At 41.8% G+C, this 24,701-nt stretch overlaps 4 protein-coding genes across 5 annotated transcripts; 2 read left to right on the top strand and 2 right to left on the bottom strand.

The window, feature by feature from the left end:
* Positions 1-335: 335 nt before the first annotated feature.
* Positions 336-17,979, bottom strand: LOC122616709. Of its 2 annotated transcripts, XM_043792256.1 has the most exons (7): positions 17,414-17,979; positions 10,839-10,924; positions 1,832-1,994; positions 1,662-1,769; positions 1,429-1,593; positions 1,263-1,363; positions 336-1,009 (listed from the first exon to the last, which is right to left on the bottom strand). In XM_043792256.1, exons 3-7 carry the CDS (start codon positions 1,944-1,946, stop codon positions 548-550), a joined length of 951 nt encoding a protein of 316 aa, XP_043648191.1. In that variant the 5' UTR covers positions 1,947-1,994; positions 10,839-10,924; positions 17,414-17,979; the 3' UTR covers positions 336-547. The 2 variants fall into 2 exon arrangements, with proteins under 2 accessions (XP_043648191.1, XP_043648190.1); XM_043792255.1 differs by lacking the exon at positions 10,839-10,924.
* Positions 17,980-18,371: 392 nt separating this feature from the next.
* LOC122617443 (probable 28S ribosomal protein S26, mitochondrial) lies at positions 18,372-19,260 on the top strand. The gene is made up of 2 exons (XM_043793298.1): positions 18,372-18,654; positions 18,732-19,260. Exons 1-2 carry the CDS (start codon positions 18,446-18,448, stop codon positions 19,198-19,200), a joined length of 678 nt encoding a protein of 225 aa, XP_043649233.1. The 5' UTR covers positions 18,372-18,445; the 3' UTR covers positions 19,201-19,260.
* Positions 19,261-19,582: 322 nt separating this feature from the next.
* On the bottom strand, positions 19,583-21,307 carry LOC122617047 (DNA-directed RNA polymerase III subunit RPC4). The gene is made up of 4 exons (XM_043792706.1): positions 20,897-21,307; positions 20,458-20,837; positions 20,315-20,383; positions 19,583-20,262 (listed from the first exon to the last, which is right to left on the bottom strand). The coding sequence occupies exons 1-4, from the start codon at positions 21,127-21,129 to the stop codon at positions 19,697-19,699; spliced, it is 1,248 nt and encodes a 415-aa protein (XP_043648641.1). The 5' UTR covers positions 21,130-21,307; the 3' UTR covers positions 19,583-19,696.
* A 282-nt stretch (positions 21,308-21,589) lies between these two features.
* Positions 21,590-24,581, top strand: LOC122616707 (ATR-interacting protein mus304). The gene is made up of 4 exons (XM_043792253.1): positions 21,590-22,330; positions 22,401-23,901; positions 24,004-24,183; positions 24,249-24,581. Exons 1-4 carry the CDS (start codon positions 21,674-21,676, stop codon positions 24,467-24,469), a joined length of 2,559 nt encoding a protein of 852 aa, XP_043648188.1. The 5' UTR covers positions 21,590-21,673; the 3' UTR covers positions 24,470-24,581.
* Positions 24,582-24,701: the final 120 nt, after the last annotated feature.

Here is a 24,701-nt window from a genome sequence, read left to right as displayed (position 1 = left end):
TGTGTCATTTTGATGTATTTTGTTTAATGTATTTTACAAATGTAGCTTTATAATGCTTACGTTTACTTCTTTTCCGTTAAATAAGAATATTGCAAATTATTTATATTTGTAGGTTGGTTGGTTCCAGGGTTTTTTCTAGATTCTTTCTAAATTCTTTCCAAAGTGCACGGGACTGGGGCGGGTCTTAAGGGCACTTGGGGAGGTACTCGTACTTAGAAACTGAAATACTTTTGGGGACTTTCAATTCGAATTAAATACTCTTGCCTTGCCCGTGGACGGAAACCGTTGCTTACGAAACAGAACTTTTTTGGCCTCGGCCGATTGAACTTAATGCATCCTTGTTGGAAGACAAATGAAAAGAATTCTCAGTTTTCAGTTGGAAACTATCAATTAATTAATGAGGGACAACTAACAACTACATCTTTCCCGTCTTAACATTTCTTTGTGTCCTTTTCGCTACTGTACACAGTCTTTGTATATTTTTTTGTTTTGCTTTTTTTTCGTTTGCTGCTTGTTGAAGGCTTAACTCTAGTTGGTTGAAACCATCTTACACCTCGGTGCTGTGCGTCTGAATGCGGACTTTCTTCACGCTTCCGTTGCGCCGCATGGGTGGCGAACTTCCGGATCCAGAGTAGCCCGGATTTTGAATGCCTAACGTTGGATCCGGCCGGGGACGCGGCTTCTTCAGACTCGATCGCAGTGGCGAGCGCGTCACCGAGTCGAGGGTGGAGCCATTGGAGACGCTGGTCACCGTGGTGCTCATGGAGGCCACACTGCCCGCCGTTCCCGCTCCATTCCGGATTCCGCTGTAGGGCTTTCCGGAGGCGTCCGTCACCGAGACGCCGTTGCGACTGCGCGGCTCCTTGAAGCCCGGATTGTTGAACGTGGTGGCACTGCCCGGAGATGAGGCATCCAGCGCCATTGTGGGATCTCCGCCGGGGCTGCGCGAGTAGATCACATCGTACAGGGCGGCCACGAACAGCGAAATGGTCAGAACAATCGCCACAATCTGTAAAATTAAATCATAAACGTTATTTTAGGAATCATAGTAGTTGTAATAGTATGAAAGAGTGAATTGGATGTCATCCATTCCTACTTTTAGTACCAGCTTTTATGCTTAGTAATAATAAATATGAATGCTATCCGAAACCTGGCTAATATTCTAATACTCGTTAAAAAAAGGTTTTGCTATGAATCCATCATCGGCCATATAAATGTATTTGAGTTCGCCTGGTCATTGTTCCAACAACTCCATTAATCACCTGTATATAGAAGGAAATGCCGCGCGATATCTTGAAGCCAAAGCGTTCCTGCTCGTCAATTTGCAGAGCAAACAAAACCGTCGCTATGATGGCCAGTACACCTGGAAATATATATAAATTTAATAACATTTCCTTATCGTCCTCAGCCAATCCCATCTGCACTCACCGCCCAGCAATGCCAACATTAACTTCACTATCACTAGAGTTGTGTAGGGCATGACCACCTTCTCCCTGGATGAGATCATCGCGTGTTGAATGACCGACAGAATGCAGAAGATGCCCAGCACAGCTGAGCTGCCAATGGCCAGGAGTCCACTGACAAAGACTGCATCTGAAAGGGAAAAGTATGAATATATTAATAATTAATAAATGCAAATTAAAGCGGCTTAGAGTACTTACTGCTTAACCTAAACTTAGACACGTCGTTGCCGCATTTCTCGCGATTATACGTCAATTGCTTGCAGACCTTAAACGGTCCAAAATAACCTCGATCGAAGTCATAGCCGCCTGTGAATTTCGAAAGGGAATTGGATGACTCAAATAAAAGTGCAAATACAGTGGGCACTCACCCGATGGACTATCGTAGTAACCCCAAATGGGTATGCCAATGGCCACAGATGCCAAGGCGAAGCAAACAAAGCCCAGACAGGTCACCCCAGCAGCATAAAGTGTCGACTTTGCCATGTTTTACTGTACAGCATAACGATAACAATGCAATTGAGATCCAGCGAGCTGAAAAGAAATAAAAAGAACAGACGTTAGCATTCTATTACAGACACTTGTTTAAATAATCATTCTGCCAAATTGTGTCAAATGTCTATTGACTTTGAGCCACATTTGCGAATCCAAACGAAAGAAAATGTCATTGTCAAGCGCATCTGAAATGCGAACACGACGATAAAGTAGCTTAGCTGTGGCTGTTCCCCGAAAATCTCCTTACATGCATTAGCAAATGTACTTATGGTGGAACCACCCACATGTCATACAAGTCATGTCCCCACCCATTCGAGCACTTTGTCTCCTCACGAACAATTAGATCCCATTCATACATAAAGAGCTACTTGCCGCCGACCTTGAGATTGCATAAAAAAGCCAAGAAAAAATAATGCTTACGCAGAGAAAAATCTATCTTTGTGTAGGTCGCACTCGTATCTGTATCTGTATCCAAAAGATACACCACACAAGCTCTCGATTGAGTTTTTCTCAGTTTGACAGTTTGCTTGTTTTCCGTAAGCCGATTTCAGCAGCAAGCCAAATTCCACATTCCTCTTACATGTGATTAAAATGCTTTTATACAATTTTTCTCGAGTATCTATATCTACACCCAAAGGCATGTTTTACACGAGGAATGCCAGTTATTTTTTGACAGCTTTCAGCTAATTGATGAGCTATTAAAGACCGCGTGCAAAAATAGCTTTAAAATGAAAATTGGTCTAACGATATAAACAGGGCAGATACACTTTTTAATAACTGAACGGTTAGGTAATTTGATTTAAATGGAAAAACTGCAAATTGAAGATTATGTGGTAATGGAATAGTTTAAATTACTAGTAACTAATTGAGCGAAATTACGTTAATGAAAATATGATTAAAGAATCCATTCAAAAATCACACCTTTATACCTAAATCAATTAATTTAAGAACGGTATCTATTGTTAGTGAGATATATTTCCATAGTGATATAGTTCCATAGTCCCTTGTTTCGCAAAACCACACTGTACATTTGCAGACCTACTTAACAATCATCATTTGTCATTGGGAATCTTTTCCATATACCTATCTACTGCAAATCTTGACGGTGAATGTCTTCTACCTTCATGCTAATAAACTTAGCAACCTTCTCAATGAGCCACTCATACCACACTCCCCTCGTAATGGCATCACTAGTATCACTTGCAAGTAAGTCGAGAGTCCTCCAGTCGAGAGACGGCAAGAGATCGCAGCGCGCATTGAAATGCCAGAAAACAGAAACCAGAGACACCCTCGGCCCAAGAAATCCAAATGAATCCGAGATGAGGTTGCCTCACCCAAGCAACTGGGCAACTGAATTGGAGTAGAGACTCCGATTTTGACGATGCCTGCCAGACGCTGTTTGTTGCTCTTAGCGGTAAACGCAGAAAGGCGAGTCTGAAGGAGGGGAATGTGTGCCGCCCGTCTTGAATTACCCCAACGAGTGCCGCGAATGGTTCTGCCTCTTGGCTCGAAAGTTGGCCAAGAGGAAGGCTCGACTTTGTTCGCCGAATTGGAACGAAGATTTCGAAAAGCCGCAAAGAATGGTTATTCGCTGCTAGGGAATTGGGCAAATCTCATGCCATAATATCTTTATTTATTGTTGAATTTTAGAAAATGTTATTATATGATTGTGATACTTATTACCACTAATATAAAGAGTAACAACCGAATATCTGGCTTATTTGTTATTTTTACCGGTTCTAGTTATTCTGCCAAGTTCAACGGTCCGTTCTACCTAAACTTCCTAATTCATTCTGCAACTTTGTTGTGCGACTAACAAATGGCAGCCAACCTCAAGATGCAATCTTGGGCCGCAGCCCAGCTAAAAGCCAAATCAAGAGGCAGGCCAGGCCAAGTCCAAGTCAATGGAATGAACTCTTCTCAATTGTGTCACGATCTTCAACTTGCATAAATTTCCCGTCGGTATAATCCCATCCACTTCCCTGCCGATCGCCCACAAGACGCGTCGCGTGGCTTCTTTTATTTTTGCCTCATCCTCCTCGTTTTGTGGCCATCACATCGGGGATCGTGTGTAGGTGGTCGAAAAGGTGGAGGAAAGGCCCAAAGCGGCGACTGAGTTATAAAGCTCTGGGCCATTTTGATTGCCCGGCTAAGAGCGTGATTCAGAGGTGGTGTGCATATGTTTATATGATTTACACGCCGTGCGTTGGTGTCAGGAGAGTACAGTGTTTTTCAAAGCCAAAAAATACGCTACCATAAAATATGTGTATATATTATTAGTAAGCCTTTATGAAAATATCAGATAACGTTAGAAAAACCTGACAATGATTTTTACATGGAAGTATAGTCTAGGAGTTCATTGGTAGAAGAAAGACAGTTAAATAGTAGAGTGTGATATCACGTCTTAATATTAATAAGCTTGCAGTAAATGGAGAATTCTTAAAAATCATGAGGCTGCCACTTAGAGTGGGTTTCCAAGGTCTGTCGATTTTAAGGCATAGAGCATTATCCATGAATCAAAACCTTAATTTGCGTAAATATGTTGGGCAGATAAGTACCTAGAAAGGTGCTAGATTTAGTTTATCTAACTTAAAATTGAAAAAATATTTTATTACGAAATTTTATTATATGCAAGATAGCACTACTTTTATGCATAGTAATCCCAGTTCCTATTTATATATTCATACATTGCATGTATCCACAAATGGGCTACTTTTTATTACAACAACCATCAAGGCATTTTGACTTAACACGAAAGCAGCACCGCCAATTGCCGTGCTTGGCAGTCATTAATCGCGACTTAGTCACCCCGTTTCGACTTATCTCCGACACAACTGCAAACTTAAAGTTCAGCCCGTACTGCCATTAGCATCTCAACCGAGGGAAATCAATTAAGTTGGGAAAGGAAATCCAGGCAAATGAAGCAATTTAACGCAGATCACAAGGGAAAAGAAAGGCCAACAACCTTCTGAAAACCTTCTGCCAGACCAGACCAGACCCAACCAATCCACTCCAGACCCGAGACCCGAGACCCATTAGCCTTACTCACTTAACCGACAAAAGTGCCAATTTTTCCAGACTTAGGGCCAGCCTAGCGCAACCCAAATAAAAGGGAACTTAGCCTAATGAAAAGTCGCTTTTCCGCGGAAATTGGGTCACCAGTGGGAGCGAGTCAGCCGGTCGAGGAACCCAGACAGGAAATTTACTTCAATTTGTCGGCCCAGCTGAACGGGGATCGACTCGCAGGTCTGCAAATCAAATGGAAAAACGTGACGCGGACTCTCTCCTGCTGCCTCTCACCTTTCCACCCCTCGACTCACATTTCCCCACCTGCATAGCCCACCTTTCTGCTATTGATTTTCCCCCCAATCGCTGTGGAAATATTGTTTGATTTTAATACCGTGGAATAGCTGGGTACCATCTCTGGTTCTAAAAATAAAGCAGAGCTTAGCAATGCAAAAATTGCTTAAAAGCTAATAATATTCTTTTAACACCCAAGCTCCCTTCTACTTATAAGAAAAAGTGATTGAAACTAAAGAAAATCAATTAGCAAATTTGCTTATATTATATATATCCTGTTGAAAGGGATATTCACAAGTCTTTAGATCAGATACAACGTTCTGAATCGTAGTTAGTTGGCAACGCGAGTGAAGAGTTTTCCGTAGCGTATTTTCCTTCTTTTGTTTATGTTTGGGCGCACTTGTTGCCATGGCAAAGTGCAAAACAGGCCACAACAGCTGAGGAAAAGTTTGCGCCGTTGCCTTGGAAAACTGTGTAAAATTGGGCACAGTGGAAATTTAATTTGGCCAGCGGCTCCTCTTTTTTTGGGGTAGTGGATACACTTGGCAAGCCAAAGTCAAGTGAGGTTAGAACTTGTCTTAATTGAGTGACGGAGCAGGCAGCTAACGAAGTTTGGGGTTATTTTCGCAAATTAAATTTGGGTTGACTAAACGAACTTTTCCCAACCGCTAGTGGGATGGAAAATTAAAGATTAAAGATTGTAGGTGTCGCTATTTCGTGTTGCACTTGTCATTAATTATATTTTCATTTGTGCTTTTAAAGATACCAGTTATTTGTAATTACTTGGCTATCAGGGCACAGTCATTTCTCGTCTTAAATATATTTAAGAAAAATGATAAACAATATTTCCTTTGTGAAGAGTTAAGCCTTACTTAAATATTCAAATGGTAACTTGTAAGATATATTAAGATATGCTAGCGGAAGTGAAAGAGAAACAGATATGTAGTATATTTCCGTTTGAACACAAGATCTAAAAGCTATTTAAGAAGCTCCACTTTCTGGGGAAAAGACTGATTCCCAGACTCCAGCACACAAGCAGTTATCATGCCAGTATCTGTTCGAATCCCATTTATAACTTGGAGAAAGAAAAAAAAGATAGGTCTTGGAAATGGGTCAGACTTGTTTTAAGAAATGGAAATCTGTTGGCTCAAGCTGTTTTCATCTCTGCTGTCGTCGTTCCTGGCTTCATAATTGCCGTTCTTGTTTGATTTGTGGTTAACACATTCGACTTCGGGCTCCCAACGGAAGCTCCCGTTTGCTGCCTCCATCTGGATCCCTATTTCCCGGTCGCTTGGTGGAAGATTTTCACGTTTCGGTGAATTGTGAAAAACTTTTACTTGGTTGCCGCTTCTTTAAACACTTCATTTCTTTTTTTTTGGGTGAAAGTTTTTGTCTAACAAAGCCCTATGCGCTATCTATATGGTGCGATCTCTTTCGGTCGCACTCAAGCATAAGTAGTTCAGTAAACTGTCAGCGCTTTTCTGCTTCTTTTTCTATACTTTTCAGTTGGTATTTATCTATCGTTATGACAAGCGTGCAGCATGTTGCAAGTGCGACAAGTTGTGCAAACAACAATCAAACTGCCAACGCCCTCGAAAAGTTGCTAGCCATCCCTTACACTGGAAAATAACTAGGCATTTGGTTCAGAAACCATTCGTTACAAGAAAGAAACCAATAAAATCCTATTTATCTGCGAAACAATAAAATATAATCAATTTACACCATATAATTGCTTTATTCTCTGGATTTGATGTGTATATTTAATTCTAAATATCGTGGCAAATGAATTTTGGTCGTGTGCAACCATCCCACAAAAGCCTCCCGTTTCCCAACCGCTTTTCATATGTGTGTCAGGCTTTGTCATTAGGCTGAGGAAAAGGGAAGGAAAAGTGGGAAGGCGTCTTTGCTCCCAACACTGAGAACAATTTGCTCTGTGGCCAGCTGTTGGTGCCCCACTTTGCGTCCCACTTCGTTCCATAGCTTCCGTCATCCCAACCCCCATCATATTTTAATGCCACCACCCATGTCGTCGTTGTTATGTTGCTGCATGGACAAAATCGTTATTTACATACATGTGCTGCATTTTACATGAAACGGTTAACCATCTTTCCTTCTTGGCCGTGTCAAACAATTAAGCATAATTGCTGTGAGGCAGGCACCAAAAAAGGGGGATGGGCAGAGACGCGGGACAAAGGGGCATTGCTTGCGGCATGTTTAGTTGAGTCTTAGGTTTAAGTCCCAGTTCGGGGTAAGCTCGAATGTTTATTGTCTAAACAAGCATGTTCCAACGTTTTACGCATTAACTGAGCTTCGTTACAAGTCAAGTGAGTCAGGTTGTATACAGGGTTTCAAAAAACAATTTATGATTTTGTTGCATATTCACGTACGGCTTAATTGGAAACTCAATGCTGCTATAGTAAACGATTTGAAATTTAACTATAAATAAACAAGTTACCATTCCACTCCATACGATTGATAAACTTTAACTTGCTCATGTAACATATATACAATGAATTAGCACAAGACTAATACACATTTCCATAAACATAGTATCGTTTATATATAATATTTAATATAACATTTCAAATATCTTAAATTAATTTGAACGTCTTAAATCCCATTTGAAAGTCTTTACTTCCATGGTAACACAATTTGATCTGCTTGAATTGCCACCCAAGGCGAGACTAGCACGTTCTCTACTCGTATAATGATGATGGCCCATTGTCGTCTATTCATTTAATTTGCTTGTGCTAATTTCTCGCATGATACGGCAAAAGTCACTCGCAGAGTCAACAGAACCGAACAGATTGAGGAGCAGAGGAGCAGCGTGGATCGGGGATTGGAACGGGGATGTGCCTCAGTCGATTCAATAAAGTCATTAGCTAAAGTAGCCAATGCATCGGGGACGTTCGCCGGTCCAAGATGATAGTAGAATGGAGCGGCTTGCAGCTTGCGGCTCACTGAATTGGCAAATGGAAAGTGCAACGAGCCAGCGGCTGATGCTGCTGCTGCTGCACTGGAAAAAATGCATGCTGGTCCCATGCTGATAGGGAAAATATTAGTGCACCTCTTCATTCCTGAGCATCTAATCAAATATTAGATTTTATCCAAGTGTAACAGTGAAAAAATTCATTGAAACTAATACTTCCTTCACATTTGAAGTATTTTAGATTACTGTTAGTATCATAAATTTTACTTTTTTGAACAAACAATATAGTAGGTTTTAATGGCGAAATGGTATTTACTGATGGTCTCTTTTTAAATATACGTTTTAAATATAAATTCCATAACTGCTCAACATATTTTCTCAGTGCGAGTTGCCGCAACTGACTCGGTTCTTGCCGCTGATGTTGCAAGAACGACTCATGTGCATGTGTGTGCACATTGTTAATGGCTGCCGCTGTCAGTTAATAATTCTGCGTGCCGCTCACACGCCCTAATGCGTTGCCAACCAACTAACTAACTAGCCAACTCCCAAAGATAGCCCGTTATCAGGCTGGAAGGCGATTTATAGTCCAGAAAAAGCGGAAGCCATGGGATTTATGTGGATACTGAAAAGCACAAGGAGGTTCCCCAGAAGTAATTGCCATTTATTTCGCTTAATTCGGCCTAAAGCAAAGCCGCTGGCTAAAACTGGACAAGATGAAAATATTATTTAGTGCTTAGCGTATTTGCTTTCCTCATAACAGTAAAATATTACAATATTAGAACCATATGTTAAGAGAAAAAAAAAAGAAAGCAAGAAAGATTTACAGATTAAAAAATTTAGTCTGTTTTTACCCATGAGAGTGATTTGCACTGAACATTTAAATTACTTATTTTATAATGAAAAAGTATTTTCAGAGCCTTGCTATTTTTTTTTAAATATTTATCAATTCTGTGTTATGTTAAATATCAGTTCACTAAACACACCTTCCCTTTATTTATTCGATTCAGTTTACTTTAGACCAACACAGACCTTCTTCAGCTTAATCAGATCTATTCGACACTTGCAACTCCACGCCAATAAATAAATAAACAGAACAGAACCGAACCGAAACGCCTGGTACCATCGGCTCCCAGAGGCTCCATAAACTGCTCAGATGGATGAATGGCCAACTGGCACTCAAGTGTGTCTGGATTTGGTTTTGGGTTTGGGTTTCCAGGCGAAAAGTGCCCAGCGATGCAGTCGATAAATCACGTGCGCTGCTCATCTCAAAAGGCGCCTGTGATTGTGATTGCGATTGTATCAGCCGTGGCAATGCAAAATGCAAAATGAAAATGCTGTTGCCAGGGCTCAGACTTTTTTTGGTCGACTACTTAATTAAATAGGCAAGCGTTTTGGCCAACTAATTAACAATCAAAAGCACGTCAAAGCGGACTTCCGTAGAAGCAGGTGCCATTAAGTGAGGGGAGCAATAAACTTTTTAGGTGACCTGAGGGAGGGCTTTCTAGCATAATTAATGAAAGTTATTTCGCATAAAAAGCAAAGGTTGAGAGACGCATAACTGAGCGTGTAGAGCGATAAAAATATTTCATAGCTATATTATTCATAAATTTCGCCCAGCATCCCACTCAACAATTGACTACTAGACAAGTTTCCCCCAAGTGCAGATACATTTATACCTCCACGAGCTCCCACATCGAAATGGAATTAACATAAAGCTAATCAGTCGCAGATATTGTTGAAAAACAAGTTTTCATTGTCTGTAATGAAGGGGTGATGAAGCCAAAGGTTAGCGAAAAGAAAAGCCTCTAATGAGGCCGCCGCAAATACTTCAATCGTAACTTGAGAATTTCTAGCTCGATTAAATGGGCATTGAATAGGCATATTTGAGATCTATCTTTCGGTTGAGTCATGCGAGTATTGCCGATCCTCTTTTGGCCGCTGCCCTTTTAATGTAATTTAATTTCTGCCTCATTCCAGTTGGCAGTTATTGAACCGGCTGCTGTTGTCTCTTCCCCCTCGCCCATCGCCTCTCGCTCGTTCATTCATTTATTTATGATTGTTTTGTTCAGCACTCGCAGAGATCAAGGGTGTATTGTGTCAATAATGATAATTTACATTATGCAATTTGTTAAAGTTGAATGGAGAAGCCGAAGTACAATACGAAAAATGCCTTCTGGTTTTAGGCTCTATATATATATTTTGCTTTGTTTTAAGGAAAAGCATTTCTTCTTCTGCAAAGTTTCGTATTTTCGTATTTTGAACAAGGCCCACGCGGCGTATACATAATTTCACAACTTTATTATGTAGCAAGACCAGCTTCTTTTCTTTTCATTTACCCCTTGTGCATAAAAATGCGTTTAAATTAAAAAGAATGAGAATTGAGAAATACGAGTATAAGTCCGAGGCGGGCGCGGTTCAGGTTAACAACCTTGACCGCGAATTTTTATGAAGCAGCAGAGTGGGGAACCTTCTTCATCGTACTTTCGTCGGAGTGCCATCAAAGCTGATTCGGCAAATATTTCGTGTTCTCGGTAAAGAAGACACTAAAAATATTATGAGAAACTTAATATTCATATGAAAAGCGTGCAAAAGTGACTGATAACGAACTGGCAGATGTTATAATTGAAGAACTGGCTTCTCCGCGAAATACTTACTTTTAACTAATTTTGTGAATCCATTTCAATTAGAGAAACTTTTATTTTCCTTCTGCTGCAAGCCATTGCTCAAGGAGTTTCCCTATCTGAAAGGTGCAGCAAATACAAATCAGAGATTAGAATGGAGTTGTTTGCCATAAAGAAAACCAATGAGTCAGTGGGATTTGTCAGTACTTCATTGGCTCATACATATGTGGTTCGATATTTGCATTGGGTATTTACTTTTCAACAAACTCGGTTTAACCAGGCTACCAAGAAAATTACCCATTAGATCAATGAAATAACATCAAGTAACAACAATTTCGTTTACAATCGAGCGCCGTTAATAACTTCCTCTAATTAAAAGATAAGCTTAAAACGCAACTCCACTAACAACCTTTGCATCAACATCAAGTACAGCAGCAATTACTTAAACTCTTATCATAAAAGGGGAAGGAAGAGGGGATCGACCATCGTGCCTTGAATCGCCGAGTTAAAATTGCATGACAATTACCCCAGAGACCCGGAGAGTCGAGCAAGAAAATTTCAACAAAATTTGTATGCCACTTGCGCAGCAGTGACAGTAGTTAATGGAACCTGGAACCCCCTCGCAACCGCCCGCCTCGCCGCCCCTGTCTGCAAGATGCGTGAATCACGTTAGTCGGCGGCGTGACAATGGGTGAAACGCAATCAAAAGTACTTAAAAACCCAACCGAAAGTTGACAGGCATCCCAACGATTCGGAATAGCTTCGCTGATGGCTTTCTAATTTCCTCGTGCGTCTTTTCCACAGTGGTGGGCAAAAAAAAACACTTTAATTAGAGACTTGCAGTTCACATGAATTATAATTGACCCCCAAACAAAAGCTGAAAACTAGGCGAGCAAACAGTTGTCGTTTCTTGTGGTCTCGTTGTGTGAGTTGTTGTGTGTTATGCAAGTTGGAGCATTTAGTCTTGACCTCTCAAGCAATTTTGATTGAGCAATTGGAAACCACCCAAAAAAGAATTCCAAAATTGTCGTTCGATTTCGGGAAAAGGCGAATTTCGTAATGAAAGCTTCGTAAATTCAATGAAAATTGATTGTCTTGCATATGCAGCGGCAGATTTATGGACGTTCTCAATAGAAATCATTTAAATCTTATCAAATTATATATACTGTCTATACAAAATAAAGTGGATGAAAATTTCAAATTAAATGAACGTACGTTCTTTGCGTTCTCAACGTTGCATGCTTAGAAATTATAAGGGAAGCATTATTACCTAAATGACTTAGGAAACTTACTTCTGATCTACAAGCGAGTTCTAATATTAATTGAAATGGAAAACGGAAGTGCACATTGCAAATGTGGGTTTCTAGTTTATAGCCATGCTAATGAATGTAACATATCTCTTTGTATTTTAAGAACTCTATTAATAGATATTTTAGGAAAACATTTTAAGAACAAATAATTATGCAACCAACCTGTAAACTAGAAGCGAGTGATTTAAAAAGATTTTTCGATTTCGAAATAACTATTTAGATAGGTTCAAATAAGTAAATCCGTTGTAGAGTTTGTAATTGCCCTAGGTGGCCGATGTTTTGGCAGCCTATTAAATTGAGTTACCAATGATTGGAAAAAAGTTGAGTGCTGCACTTTCGCTAAAAGCCTCACCCCGATTAATTGGAAGAGCTTCCGTCTGGCGCAGCTCACTTTTCATCTAATTTCCTGTTTGACAACGCCAAAAGCAGTTTCATTTTCGAAACGAATCAATGCGGTGGGTTCTGCCCCTCTCGTGCACTCAAACAACATACATATAGAACGGAAAATGGATGCATGTAATCAAAGTTTACGCAAAACCCTAACAAAAGAGTCGCTGAACCACATCCTCCGCCCGAAAAACGAGAGCAACGCACTTAAATAGCTGCATAAATTTCAATTAAAATGCAGCGAAATAAGAAAAATAACAACCAGACTTATACCGCTAATTTGTAGGGAATGGGCCCTTTGAAAGATGAAGCAATCCATTGCAAACTCAATTAAAAGAACACTTAATTACGCATTCAAAGTGTGCGAACGTGAGAGCAAGACAGCTGGAAAGAGAGAGGCATAGAACACTTGTAATGGGGAAAGCAAAAAGTAAATTTGCATAAGACAAGCAAAAGTCTGGATTGACCGTGAAGTCGAGTGCACAGACAGTGCAGTTTTACAGTGGAACTGCATTGGAAGCTAAAAGATTATCTTGTGGCACTAAATGTTGCTGTAATATTTGGTACAATTTTTAAACAACAATTTAATGAGCAGAAAAGGAAGATGCAAGCTACAACCATCACTAACAAAATATATACTTCTTTACTAATTTGTTCATTTATTTTTATTCTAGTTCTAGAAACTCAGCACATGTTGCACTTTGAAAGTAACAAAAGAACATATTAAAATGATTTAATATAGCTAGTGCCCACTGTTCAATAACCAAGGCTTGCTGCCTGCTAACCCTATCTTTCTCCCTTTCTCCTTCTAACCGACTTCCTCTCTCGCTCTTCGCAATGCACGAAAAGCTGACCACGCAAGTGTGACGTCGCCAGTTGTTGTTGCTGCGGCTGCTGCTGTGTCTGCGCGGTTATTGCTGTTGTATCCAACGCTATTTGGCCACTCAACCAAAGCTCCCCATTTCTCATTTCCCACTGCCACGCCCCCCGCCCCCGTCGCCCGCTCCATGCGATCGCTCATCGCAATGACGCCGACCTGCCCACATTATGTAAAGTTGAAAAATCCGATAGGCGTGGTCGCCAAACAACAAACGAAAATTCTTTAGCACGCATGCAGCTTGGCCATGTTTACTTTGCCAGTCTGTTTAAAGAGATACAAAATTAACATATATGTATATCCGTATATATGTACATACATATATATTCGGTAACTATCACATATTGGAACATGCAAAATTGTAAACCAGCTTTTTATAATTCTATTAAGGAACGTGCATTGGTTTTCCTATCTTAAGTTAGTGTTTAAAAATATCGTATATGTATGTATAGGAAATTCGGACCAAAAAGAAATTCGACTTCTTGTTATTTGTTATAATAAATAATAATAAACAAATAAAAATATAAATAATAATAAAAAATATGTGCTAAATTTTTTTCTCTGTGCAACAAAGCCAATAAGAAGAAGAACAATACCAACGACCAGTTTTCAGTTTTTAAGACATAACGGTGCTTGACGTCACCTACTTTTCACTTTGGATTTTGGTTTTTGGTAGATGAAATACCTTTTCTTCTATGCGTGTGTGCGTATGTGCTTCTCTAACCGTTAAAACCGGTTTTCCTTTTTGTTTTTCTTCAAATTTTCGGGCATTGAAAACGAAATTTATTTGGTAATTCAGTTAGAAGAAATTGAGAGGAGAAATGTTTTGCCTGTGGAGTTTTGACCGAGTTTTCATTTCGATGGGGAATGAGCCACAGGTTTGTAGTTAAGTCAGATATAATACATTCATACATACAAAAAATAAATAAATTATTTCTATTTCCAGTGAATTATATTGCAGCCACTCTTTAAATTAATTTAGGTAATGAAAAAAGCTTCTAATAGCTCTCAAATGGGATAGAAAACATTAAATAATAACGATATTTTTCCTCGACTTCAACTTTAACCAGTTTCATATAAACCAATTTGCATACTAAAACCATTTACCGAACCACTCCTCAAAACTTGATAAGTAACTTGAGAGATAAGACGACCAAACGTGACCACCACGAATCGGAAAAGAAAGATGAAACCAAATGAAAACATTGGAAAATCATTCGTAGAAAACGCGTGCCAGGGCTAAGAAAAGTCAAGTCTTGTAATAAGCCCATAAGAAAACGAATGCATATATTTGATCATAGTTATCAGCTTTGATGTAACAGGATTGGTCACCATGTCACTAGCAGATATTACTATTACTCTGCAAGTAAATTTGAAATGGCATTATGTTTGCTTGTATGGGAATCACGACTGGAGAATTAATGATCATGATGAATAAACATTTTCTTATGTTTGGCAGAGTTTCCTTAAACCTGTTACATACTTTACAATACGCATTCTGTAAGTTTACTAGCAACGGTTATCAGGATACCAAAGAGATATCTTCCTTTTTTTTATAGAAGATAGTTATCTCTATTCGTGAGTCTGGTATTTAATTATGTCCATCAGAAATATAAGCTTATGCAATTCTGTTGACTATAACTTATTAGAAGAGTTGTTCCTCAATCCAGGCTTTGGTATATCTTCCTTAATTATACAAGATTCCATATGTATGTTAAGCAAACCCTTTCGTATTCCTTTCACGTTGCCAAATTCGATTGTTTATTATTTAATTTGCTCTTGGGGGCGCAATAGATAAAATAGTGTCCCTAAAATAGACCCAACGGCACAGCTCTGTCGTGCCTCAGAAACTTTTTATTATCCCAGTTTTATGAGCACGTAAAACGCTTGGCTAGAAATAAAGCCTTCATTGAGCAGGCCAACTCTTTTGCTTACTTTGGGCCACAGATAATTTTACGTGGGCATATCCCACCTCGAATGTCCTCATTTCTCCTCCCTGACTTGACTTTTCGTCCGCTTAATAGGTCAACTCGGTCAGGATTAGGTCACATGGGCTGCGCTGCACCCACTTTTCGGTTGGCCAAAAAGGCCAAGTTGGTAATTAAATTTGAGGTCAGTTCGTCAGACGAGTATCTAAATGTGGCAGGTTGCTGCCTTTGTTGTCGAGTTGGCCAGAAGCTCTTATCTGCGAGAACGAATTGTAATGAATTCCCTTGCGTGTCAGATTGTCATCATTTGCCTGAGATCATCAGAAGGGAGTCGTAAATATAGTTTGTCAATCTTTCGCTTGGCTGCCCGCTCTGATGGCAGGCTAAGATTGTTAAAAAACACACACGACAGTAACCAGGAAATATACTTCAAGTTAAGGGATTTAGCTTAAGTGCTTCAGAGCAATTTTCTCAGTTTTTTAGACTCCAGAAAAGGGCTTTTGTGTGCTATTACTGATTTGCTAGTTATTGTTCTCGATGTTTTTTTACTTTATGACATCAGCACATGGAGTTATTGACCCAACATCTTCAACCCAACCTTTATTCAATTATCACACTTTTCAGATTTTTTTGGGTTGCAGAATATCCATTACAAACATTGTAAGCAAACGTTTACTACTTTAAGAAGAATATACTTAATTATTGAGCTCCCAAACATGTACTTGGAATTTCTAAACAATTTTCTTGCGTTAGAAGGCAGTTAAAGTTTTATTTTTAATTTCACGACTCGCTTTTTTGCCCCTTAATTAAGTGCAAAACCGCACTGCGACAGCTTGTGACAAATTTGTTGTTGTTTTTGCCTTTCAACTTGCTTTTCTACTTGCAACACGGGCAAGAAGGAGAACTGTAATTTGGTTTAATTGCCTCACAACATTTGCTAATTAGGTTTTACAGTTGGGGGAACTCTTATCAGAATTTGCGAATGTTCTCCAAGCGCTAAAAAGTTTGCATATTTAAGTTGAAGTCAGTGCCCATTCCCCAGATTTCCCTTAGAGCCAACACCTGCTGAGCTGCCGTGACTGAAAGTCATTTAAACTGTTTTACTTGCCAATGTTGTTGCTGCCGCTGGCATGATTATTTTTATACATATTTTTGTGTTTAGCTTTTCAAAGAGCTGCGTTGGAGCTTGGCAAATAAATTAGCAAGCAGATTTCAAGGCGAGACTTTTGACTTCTGCGCCGCGTAGTGCAGTGCCCCGAAGTTGCAACTCTTTTTCGGAATTTTTAATGAGCCCTGTTGATAGGCCAAACGGGGTTATGTTGGTGGGAAAATAAGGAAATTACTGGCTTGAACAAGTTAATTTTACAATATGAAATGTAACTATGGGCATATTTGGTTAAGGAAGATAGCTAATTTATATAGTTATGTGTTATAAGATTGAGTAACTGCAAAACTAATATGCACGTTTTGAAGATAACTCTTGTATAAAAATGTCACTCAAAGTTCTTTTTTTTTACAGTAAGAGAGGTGAAACAAAGGGTATCACTGGATCAGTAGATTGTCTATATAGATACGTATCTTAAAAATACATTGTTATCGTGCAACAACTTCGCATTCTTTCTGTATTAATCTTGTGTGAATCACGTTTTTTAGATACGAAATCTTATCCCACAAGCTGGAGAATGTGAAAGTAAACAGATAGAATAAGATGAACATTCCAAAGATTTGATCAGCAGACTTTTAATCGTAAAACTAAGGAAAATAAGAACGCCTTAATGTGATATTCTAGGTACTGCACTAGGTTTTAAGCAGGAAAATTCCAAACAATTACCTATTGACCATTTTATTTATTTATTGAACAGAGAACACTAGAACTTGTTTATTTCGTACAGTTCTAGCAATTGGTCAAATTCGATATGCAAATGTGATCGTCTTATAAGAATTTCCAGCTACGAAGCAATCCAATTCGATTCTGTGCGTGGTAAGCGGTTGCGATATATGAGACACACATATGAGACAATATTTACAGTCCAACCAGTGCGAATTGCCATTCCAATCAGAGGTAAACAAAAATCAAAAGCCAATGTGAAAAAAATGCCAACAAACCTGTACGAGTTGTTCGCTGCCGCTGCGCCGCTGCCGCGCTGCTGCCGCCGACGTCTGCGTCGAGAACTTCGGCTTTAAAGCTCTCAGACGGAGTTAATGTTGTTGTTTTTTTTGCTGCTGCTGCCTTTTTGCATGTGCAAATCGAAAGAGAGCGAATGAGAGGGAGCGATGGAGCCCACTAATACACGCGCGTTTTGACAGGTAAGCGAAACACGGCGCAAAGAGCAGATGAGGAAGAAGAAGAAGAGGCAGTAATGAATGATCGTCGCTTTAACTTTTCGCTTGCATTGGTATGCGTGTGTGCATTTCTGGGAGTTAACTTTTAACACTTTTAGCCTTGGAAATAAATATATTCATAATGCACTTTCCACACTGCTCCTAACTGATTTACATACATATATAGCTCTCCAATAACTAACACTATTTTTAAACACGCACACACACTTTCAAGGCGCGCCGGCTGCGCAAGCCACTTTTGTTTTAAGTTAGCCCACGTACAAGAGGCGAAACAGCGAAGTCCGTAGCTCGGATTTTAATGCGGCCAGCGCGGCGATATATCGGCGACTGAGTAGCAGTTACTTTTCGTACCTTGCCGTCAAGTTCACCTGGCCAAAAAGCTTTTAAGCCCGAGCTCAGCGCAGCGCACTTGTGAGAAACGCTCTAGCGCGTTGAAAATCTGGCTATTTTCACGACAAATCTGGCGGGATTTTGAAATTTGCATCTTAGGATAAATATTTCTACGGGAATTCGTTACAAAAACTTTTAAACAATGCTACATTTTATAAATGGGACAATAAACGCTAAGATAGTAAAAAGATATCTAAGCAGTGAGTGTTTAATTTACTTAAATCCAATTTTATTTAAATGGCTTTTTCCCGTAATTTGTTCTTCTTCCTCCGATGTTTTGCATTGTTCACCACTGACGGAACCAGAAATTGAACAGCGCGGAACCAGTTCATCGACAACAGAGTTGCACAACAGTTCAGCAGCGGCGAAGTAAAAAGTATTTTTTTTAATTAAACTGCGTTAATAATGCTGCGAGCGGGTTGCCAGCTGCTGACGCAGTCCACCCTGCCCACCGGGAAGACGGTCGGAAATAGCTTCGCCCTCGAGTTCGTCCGCTGGCGCAGGAAACCGCGCTGGCTGCCGGTGGCCAAGAGCAAGATGTTCCGCGTGCCCGAACGCAAGAAGCAGTCGGAGGAGGAGCGCACGGAGCTCATGAGGCTACACAACCAGTACAAGTAGGTGCACCAGCGCCAGCTTCTGTCCCTCTATTCTGTTATCTTCGTCTAACTTCATTTCAACTTCTTGATTTCAGAACGCAGCTTCGCTCAGTACGGCAGTTTCTGAGGGAGGAAGTCGTGCGCCATGAGGAAACCTCCACAGCAGACCACATCGTGCTCACTCCCGAGCAGGAGGAGGCCGTGTTCCAGCAGTGCGTGGAGGCCAATGCCGCCTGGAACGCATCAATAGCCAAGGAGCGAGACCAGCGACTGGCCAAGGAGCGCGAGGAAAAGGTGGCCTATGTCCAGGAGCGACTGGAGGCACGACAGCTGCGCGAGGAGGAGCGCAAGGAGCAGGCCAACCAGCGGGTTCTGTTCGAGATTGAGCGTTCCAAGACCTTCATCACTAGGGAGACCTTGGATGCAGCCATTGAGACTGCGCTGGCCAATCCCGTGGACCACAACTTCGCCATCGATCTGGCCGGAAATCTTTACCCGGGACGAAGCACCTCTCAGCTTCCAGAGGCCACTGGCGAACCCAACCAGCAAGTTTTGAGTAATTAATCAAGTGTCTTAGTTTGTTGTTACATTAAAAAGCTTTTTAGCTACATTTCGTTTATGGGATTCTCCTATGTATTTTATTTTTCTGCACTTTAAACAACATAATTAAGTATATTTCGATTTGTGCAACAGTATAGCAATTAGATAATCTAGCTATGATAATGCGAACTAGAATACTGCTCAAATTTAGGGTCCGTTTGGGAAATTATAGTAATCAATCTATTTGAAGATCAAATATATAGAAATTATTATATTGGAGCTTTTCGATAAGTTACAATTCATTTAATTTATACTACTTATCCCCAAGCTGCCAACCCGATTTTCTTGGCTCGAAATGAAACCCTTTAATGTCGTAACATTGGTAAAACACTTAAAAAAGCAAACCTTGTATTAGAAATTTCTATATTTAACGTTTATATACGTCATTTAAGATAGGAATAACTTAAGCTTAGGCGCAGCCTATTTACAATATTACATATCTACCGTGGGGAAGTGGGTGCTACGTGCTCGGTAATGGATTCGTTCGCTTGGATGCCGCCTCCTGCTGCTGGAAAAGGTGCACCCAATCTGGAGTGGCCTTGAGTTTGGCCTGAATGGGTCCCAAATTGATCATATTTCCACTGCGTTGCTCGCGGTTTGCGGTCACAGACATGAGCTCCTGCAGAAAACCCGGATCCAGACCCATATCCAAGTCGAAGCGTGTGTCTCCCAGTTGGAGCTTTACGCGACCGGACTTGTACCTCAGAATCTTGCCGATCTGTCCTTCCTCCAGCTGCCGTAGTATACTACCCTTGGGTCCGTTTGCGCAATTCGGTGCAGGACTGGCGGGTTCCGATTCACTGGTGGCCTGATGATCTACTTTAGGTGGTTCCGGATCTTCGGTATCGTCGCTCACACATGGCAACACATCTGGCAGTTGCATGAGAAAGATTTGCGATTCGCTGGAGTCCAGAAAGTTACCAATGGTGCGCGGGTAGCGACCGTACTGCAGTGGTGGTTCCTCCAAGCTGGCTGTCTGAGCAGCCACATGCAGCTGTTGCAAATGCTGGGCCACTGCCAAAGTGTCTAGAAGCGAAATCAAATTAGAATATACTAATTTAAAGATGTAGGACCTTACCCTTTTGTGTTGAGGTTGCACTGGCGTCTTCTTGCTTAGCTATCGGTGTCTTTTGGGTGACCCAGAGTCCTGGCGTTTATAAATAAATAATAGATATACATTTCTTCCGCCTGCTGGTATTGCAAAATGGATGTAAAACTTACCCTCCTTCAGCAGGATGGGCTTGAGTGCCATCTCAGTCTTGTTAGCCTCCTCTTCGCTGAGCTCGCCGCCACTGGCCTCAGATTCGCCCAAGAGCTCCTTGATCCGTTCGGCCTGACCCTTGTCGTCCTTGCGATCCACGCGTTTCCTGGTCACAGCCACCTCTTCACCGCCTCGTGCATATGCCGTTCCATTTCCTGTTGACCTTCGCACATGAACATCACCTGCTCCTTCGGAGAAGAGTCCCTGGGTCTGGATGAGCGTGGAGTTGCCACCGCCAGCGGAATTTCCACCTCGACCACGTGTCGCTCCTGTGCCGTTGCCACGTCCACCCCTCCGGCCGCTTCTCGGCTGCGTGGTGTCCTTGGACGTCTTGACATTGCTGTGATTCAGATGAGATGATGAAAAGAAAGATTCCCTTTGGGTAATTCCATTACTCACGCATTTTTGTTGCGCACAGCATTCAAGTTGGGAGCAAAGACCTTTTTGCTGGCTGTCCCAGCGCCACGCCCACCGAGGGTTAAGTCGCGGGCGGGAGCTAGCCTGGTCATTCCGTTGAGCGTCTCCAGTGGGCGTGCCCCGCCCCCAGACGGACCATTATTCGTGGTGGACCCACTGGCTCCACTGATGGACGAAGCTGCTGCTGTGGTGACCGTCATCCGCTTCGCTGGCATGGCGTTCCATTCGCGCCGCCCGTCCCCTGGAAAGTTCGACCGAAGTCGCTGGCCTCTGATTATCCTCTAAGTTTGTTGGTTTTGCGCTAGAATTCCCGCAGACTTCTTTGATTTTCCTTTGAGGTTAATGGGAAAGCTGAGTCGATACACCACATGCCGATACACCGTTGTCGATAGACTTTAGTGTTGCCAGATGACATTCGTTTTGCTTATCAGATATCGGATTTTTGAACCGTGATTGTAGCGGGTTGCTATCGGTACTGTTGTTTGACAAAACATATACAGTTACCATCATTTAAACCTAAAGAGAAATGAGAAAAATAGCTTATTGCTGCAGTAAACCCCGAAGCAGTTAATTTATATGCAACATTGATTTGATACATCATCTCTATTTTGGTAGGGCAATCGATGCGAATCACCTAACCATCACCCATCTGGCAACGCTAGTTGAGCACAACATTTTATAAACAAAGCAAACCGGCAAAATCATCTTCCACCTTCCATGGCCAAAAAGTAACAAGTTATAAAGGAAACCGGAGGAACTATGGCCTCCAAGCGCTTTTCTACCATGAAAGAGTTCGCGCGGAGCAAGAAACCGCGGCTGGATGTTAGCGTTACCCGCGGATCAGCGCGTCCCAGTCCACCAAGGAACAACTTCGATGGAATTCTCTGGGACGACGATGACGACGTCATCCTGATGGCCACCCAGCTGGCGGAGGCGGAAATCGAGGCGGAGGAGCGGAAAAAGAAGGGCGGAACGGAGGTGGACATCATGGGCCACAGCGAGGTTACCTTCAGTGAGTTCGCACCCACTTTTCAGGGCTCCACCAGCACACAGCAAATATTTCCGCCCCCACCGCCGCCGCAAAAGAAGACCACTTCTCTGGACATGGATGCCATTTTCGCGGATGATGACGATTTTGATTTTCTGGCCGTTACCCTCATCGACAGCGAGCCGCAAAAGTTGCCGGCGCTGGAGTCTGAGCCGAAGCCCAGCACCAGCACCAGCAAGATCACTACCTCCAGCATCCGTGTTCAGCAGAAAACCACGACCACGACCATCAATGCTACACAATCCCGCCAGCAGGAACACCAGCTAAAGTTCCTCATGGATAGGATCGAAGCCCTTAAGCGCGACAACGCGCAGCTGGAAAAGAATTTGGGAGACAGTAAGGAACGCAATGAGATCAAGTCGGGTGAGGTAAGTAGACACCCTAAAAACCGATTTCTAGATCTTGCGAAAACTAACCAAATCATATTTATGTCCCTAGGTTTCCTTACTTCGTGATGAGCTAAAGCACTTGCGCCAGCAGCTGCAGGCCAGCAAAATGGAAAAACTCGCTCTGGCCGACGAAACGAATCGAGACTGCAACAAAAAGGTGGCAGAGGCAGCCAAGCAAATTGCAGCCAAGGACATCGAGTTGAAGATCAAGAATGCCGAGTACTCAAAGTTGAAGACACAGCAAAAAGCCCACGAAAAAAGTATGAGTTCCAGCATGATCAGTTTTCAGGCTGCTCCGGATCCCTTGGAGAAAAGGTCCTCACTTCGCTTGAATAGGCTTAACATACACAGATCTGTGCCCGGACTGAAAACGGATAATGGCAGTGTGTTCGAATGCAGCGAAGATGAGGAGCAGACTAAGAAGCGGAGAAACCTGTTTGAGCTAGAATTGAAGCAACTGCTGCTTCACTACGCTCAGCTGCAAGCGCAGCCGGAATCTATGGACAACCTCCTGCCAAGAATACTCACGTCGGTCGGCAAGGTTTTCACGGAGTTTGCTGCATATCCCCAAAGCTTGGACTTCCCACACAACTGCATGTTATATCCCTACAATCCCCACAACCTAGAAGAGGAAGTTCATCGCATTTCCCTCTCTCAGCAGAGCAGTTTGTATGAAAACGAAAAGGCTGTACCGGTGCGTCGCTACATAGCTACTTTGGCTTTGATTTGCCGGCAAGAGGAAAGGATTTCTAGAGGTCTGCTGGAGTGGAAAGAAAATGATTTGGGACTGCTAGAGATGGCTGTGGAAGCTATTATAAAACTGGGATTTTCCTACGAGGTCAGCAAACATTTTGGGTTGCTGGAAGCCTTGACAACCCTCCTAAATAGCCTCCTGCAAGGAAATGGCCTTCTCCAACATAATGAGGAGCTGCTCTTTGATCTGCTTAAGCAGCTTGTTTTTACTCGTCCCAGTCCATGGGTTTTTGCTGAGCTTAGCTCCTGCCTTTTAAGCTGCCTTCGACACCCCCAACTTATGGTTAAAATGTGTGTAAATAGTCCCAAGGACTGCTTCGTGTCGGATCGCGTTCGCTCCGTTTATCGATTTGGTCCCGACTCCTGTTTGCTTCAGGTCTACGCGGGCTTACTCGAGCTATGCTTCTTTAGTGGAACTCCTCTGCGGCAGGACTACTTTCAGTTAATGCTCAAAATCGGAGGAAATCATGTACGCTTTGCTTTCGAGTGCTTCAAGAACCCACCGGACTTCATACTTGAAATGCTGCCGTACTTTGAGGATGATGGCGAAGAGGAGTCCAGCGATGGCACTCTGATGAAAACGGCCACCAGTCTGAGCTGCAGCTCCACAGGAGCCGTGCATGGATCGGCCTCCAACGGCTCGACTTCAGCATCCGTTTCGAATTTGAATCAAAATTCAAATTCCAGTACAACGCTGCGCGGCAAAGGCTGCGAGTGCTATGTAAAGTTGTGCCTCAGTGCGGTAACCATTGTCTTTCAGGTGATGCACCAATGGATGCTGCACAGCAGGAAAGCAGGTGTGTTTGCGCCAACATACTATGATAAAATAAATCTCTAAATATTTATGTTTAAAGCGTACGGATGAATAATAAGAATCACTATTCGTATTCCCTATATAGGTACCGAAGAAGTTGGCGAGATTTCCCGCATCGCGGTTCACCTTCTGTCCCTCGTCTTCCATGAGTACTACCTCACCTGCCTGTTCCGCGACTCCGAGGAGACGACCAAACACTACCTCAGCCTCATATGCAATTGGTGGAGCGAGCATTCAGACCTACTTGGCTTTCAGCCAATACATTGTAAGTGAACTATCAACGCTCTATATTTTCCATTACTAACTTGTTGAATATTTTCCCCCATTTAGTGCGCTTGTTAAACCAACTGGTTAAAGCCCATTTTATGCTGAAACCCCTTCACCTGGAGGCAAAGCCTAATAATCCAGCCAACGACCTATCCGAATGGAAGCGCATTGTCAAGAATGCGGATGCCCAAAAGACTGCGAAGTCGGCTGTGCCAGTTGATCCTAGTAAATTACTCGACACCGACTTTTTTGGTGCCCTTAAACGGGAGGACACTTTTGAGTAGTTATAATTTGCTTAGTTATGACATTATAGTGATAGCTTTAAAGTTACTAGTAGATAAGTTGTTAATTTATTGTGAAGTTTCAACTGGTTTGTTAACAAATTGGAAAAAGCTCAGTTTTATCTACGCATTTCAAAATACAAATTTGTAATTCTCACCAACTGAGCAGATTTTAAATAAACCGTTAATAATCGATTACGATGTCAATGAATAAATCGATAGCAATATATCGTTC

Source organism: Drosophila teissieri, chromosome 3L (genome assembly GCF_016746235.2).
Source record: "Drosophila teissieri strain GT53w chromosome 3L, Prin_Dtei_1.1, whole genome shotgun sequence".
NCBI classification, from domain to species: Eukaryota; Metazoa; Arthropoda; class Insecta; order Diptera; family Drosophilidae; genus Drosophila; species Drosophila teissieri.
Note: the sequence above shows the minus strand (reverse complement) of the source record. Positions and strands in the feature narration are given on the sequence as shown.

Bases quoted from the DNA above. Each gene is read 5' to 3' on its own strand.
- LOC122616709 (XM_043792256.1), bottom strand. From the start codon at position 1,946: ATGGCAAAGTCGACACTTTATGCTGCTGGGGTGACCTGTCTGGGCTTT. The intron at 1,770-1,831 runs GTGAGTGCCCAC...CGAAATTCACAG, and splicing joins TTACTACGATAGTCCATCGG to GCGGCTATGACTTCGATCGA. The intron at 1,364-1,428 runs GTGAGTGCAGAT...ATATATTTCCAG, and splicing joins AATGTTGGCATTGCTGGGCG to GTGTACTGGCCATCATAGCG.
- LOC122617443 (XM_043793298.1), top strand. From the start codon at position 18,446: ATGCTGCGAGCGGGTTGCCAGCTGCTGACGCAGTCCACCCTGCCCACC. The intron at 18,655-18,731 runs GTAGGTGCACCA...TCTTGATTTCAG, and splicing joins AGGCTACACAACCAGTACAA to AACGCAGCTTCGCTCAGTAC.
- LOC122617047 (XM_043792706.1), bottom strand. From the start codon at position 21,129: ATGCCAGCGAAGCGGATGACGGTCACCACAGCAGCAGCTTCGTCCATC. The intron at 20,838-20,896 runs GTGAGTAATGGA...TCTGAATCACAG, and splicing joins GCTGTGCGCAACAAAAATGC to CAATGTCAAGACGTCCAAGG. The intron at 20,384-20,457 runs GTAAGTTTTACA...TATAAACGCCAG, and splicing joins GCCCATCCTGCTGAAGGAGG to GACTCTGGGTCACCCAAAAG.
- LOC122616707 (XM_043792253.1), top strand. From the start codon at position 21,674: ATGGCCTCCAAGCGCTTTTCTACCATGAAAGAGTTCGCGCGGAGCAAG. The intron at 23,902-24,003 runs GTGTGTTTGCGC...TTCCCTATATAG, and splicing joins GCTGCACAGCAGGAAAGCAG to GTACCGAAGAAGTTGGCGAG. The intron at 24,184-24,248 runs GTAAGTGAACTA...TCCCCCATTTAG, and splicing joins TGGCTTTCAGCCAATACATT to TGCGCTTGTTAAACCAACTG.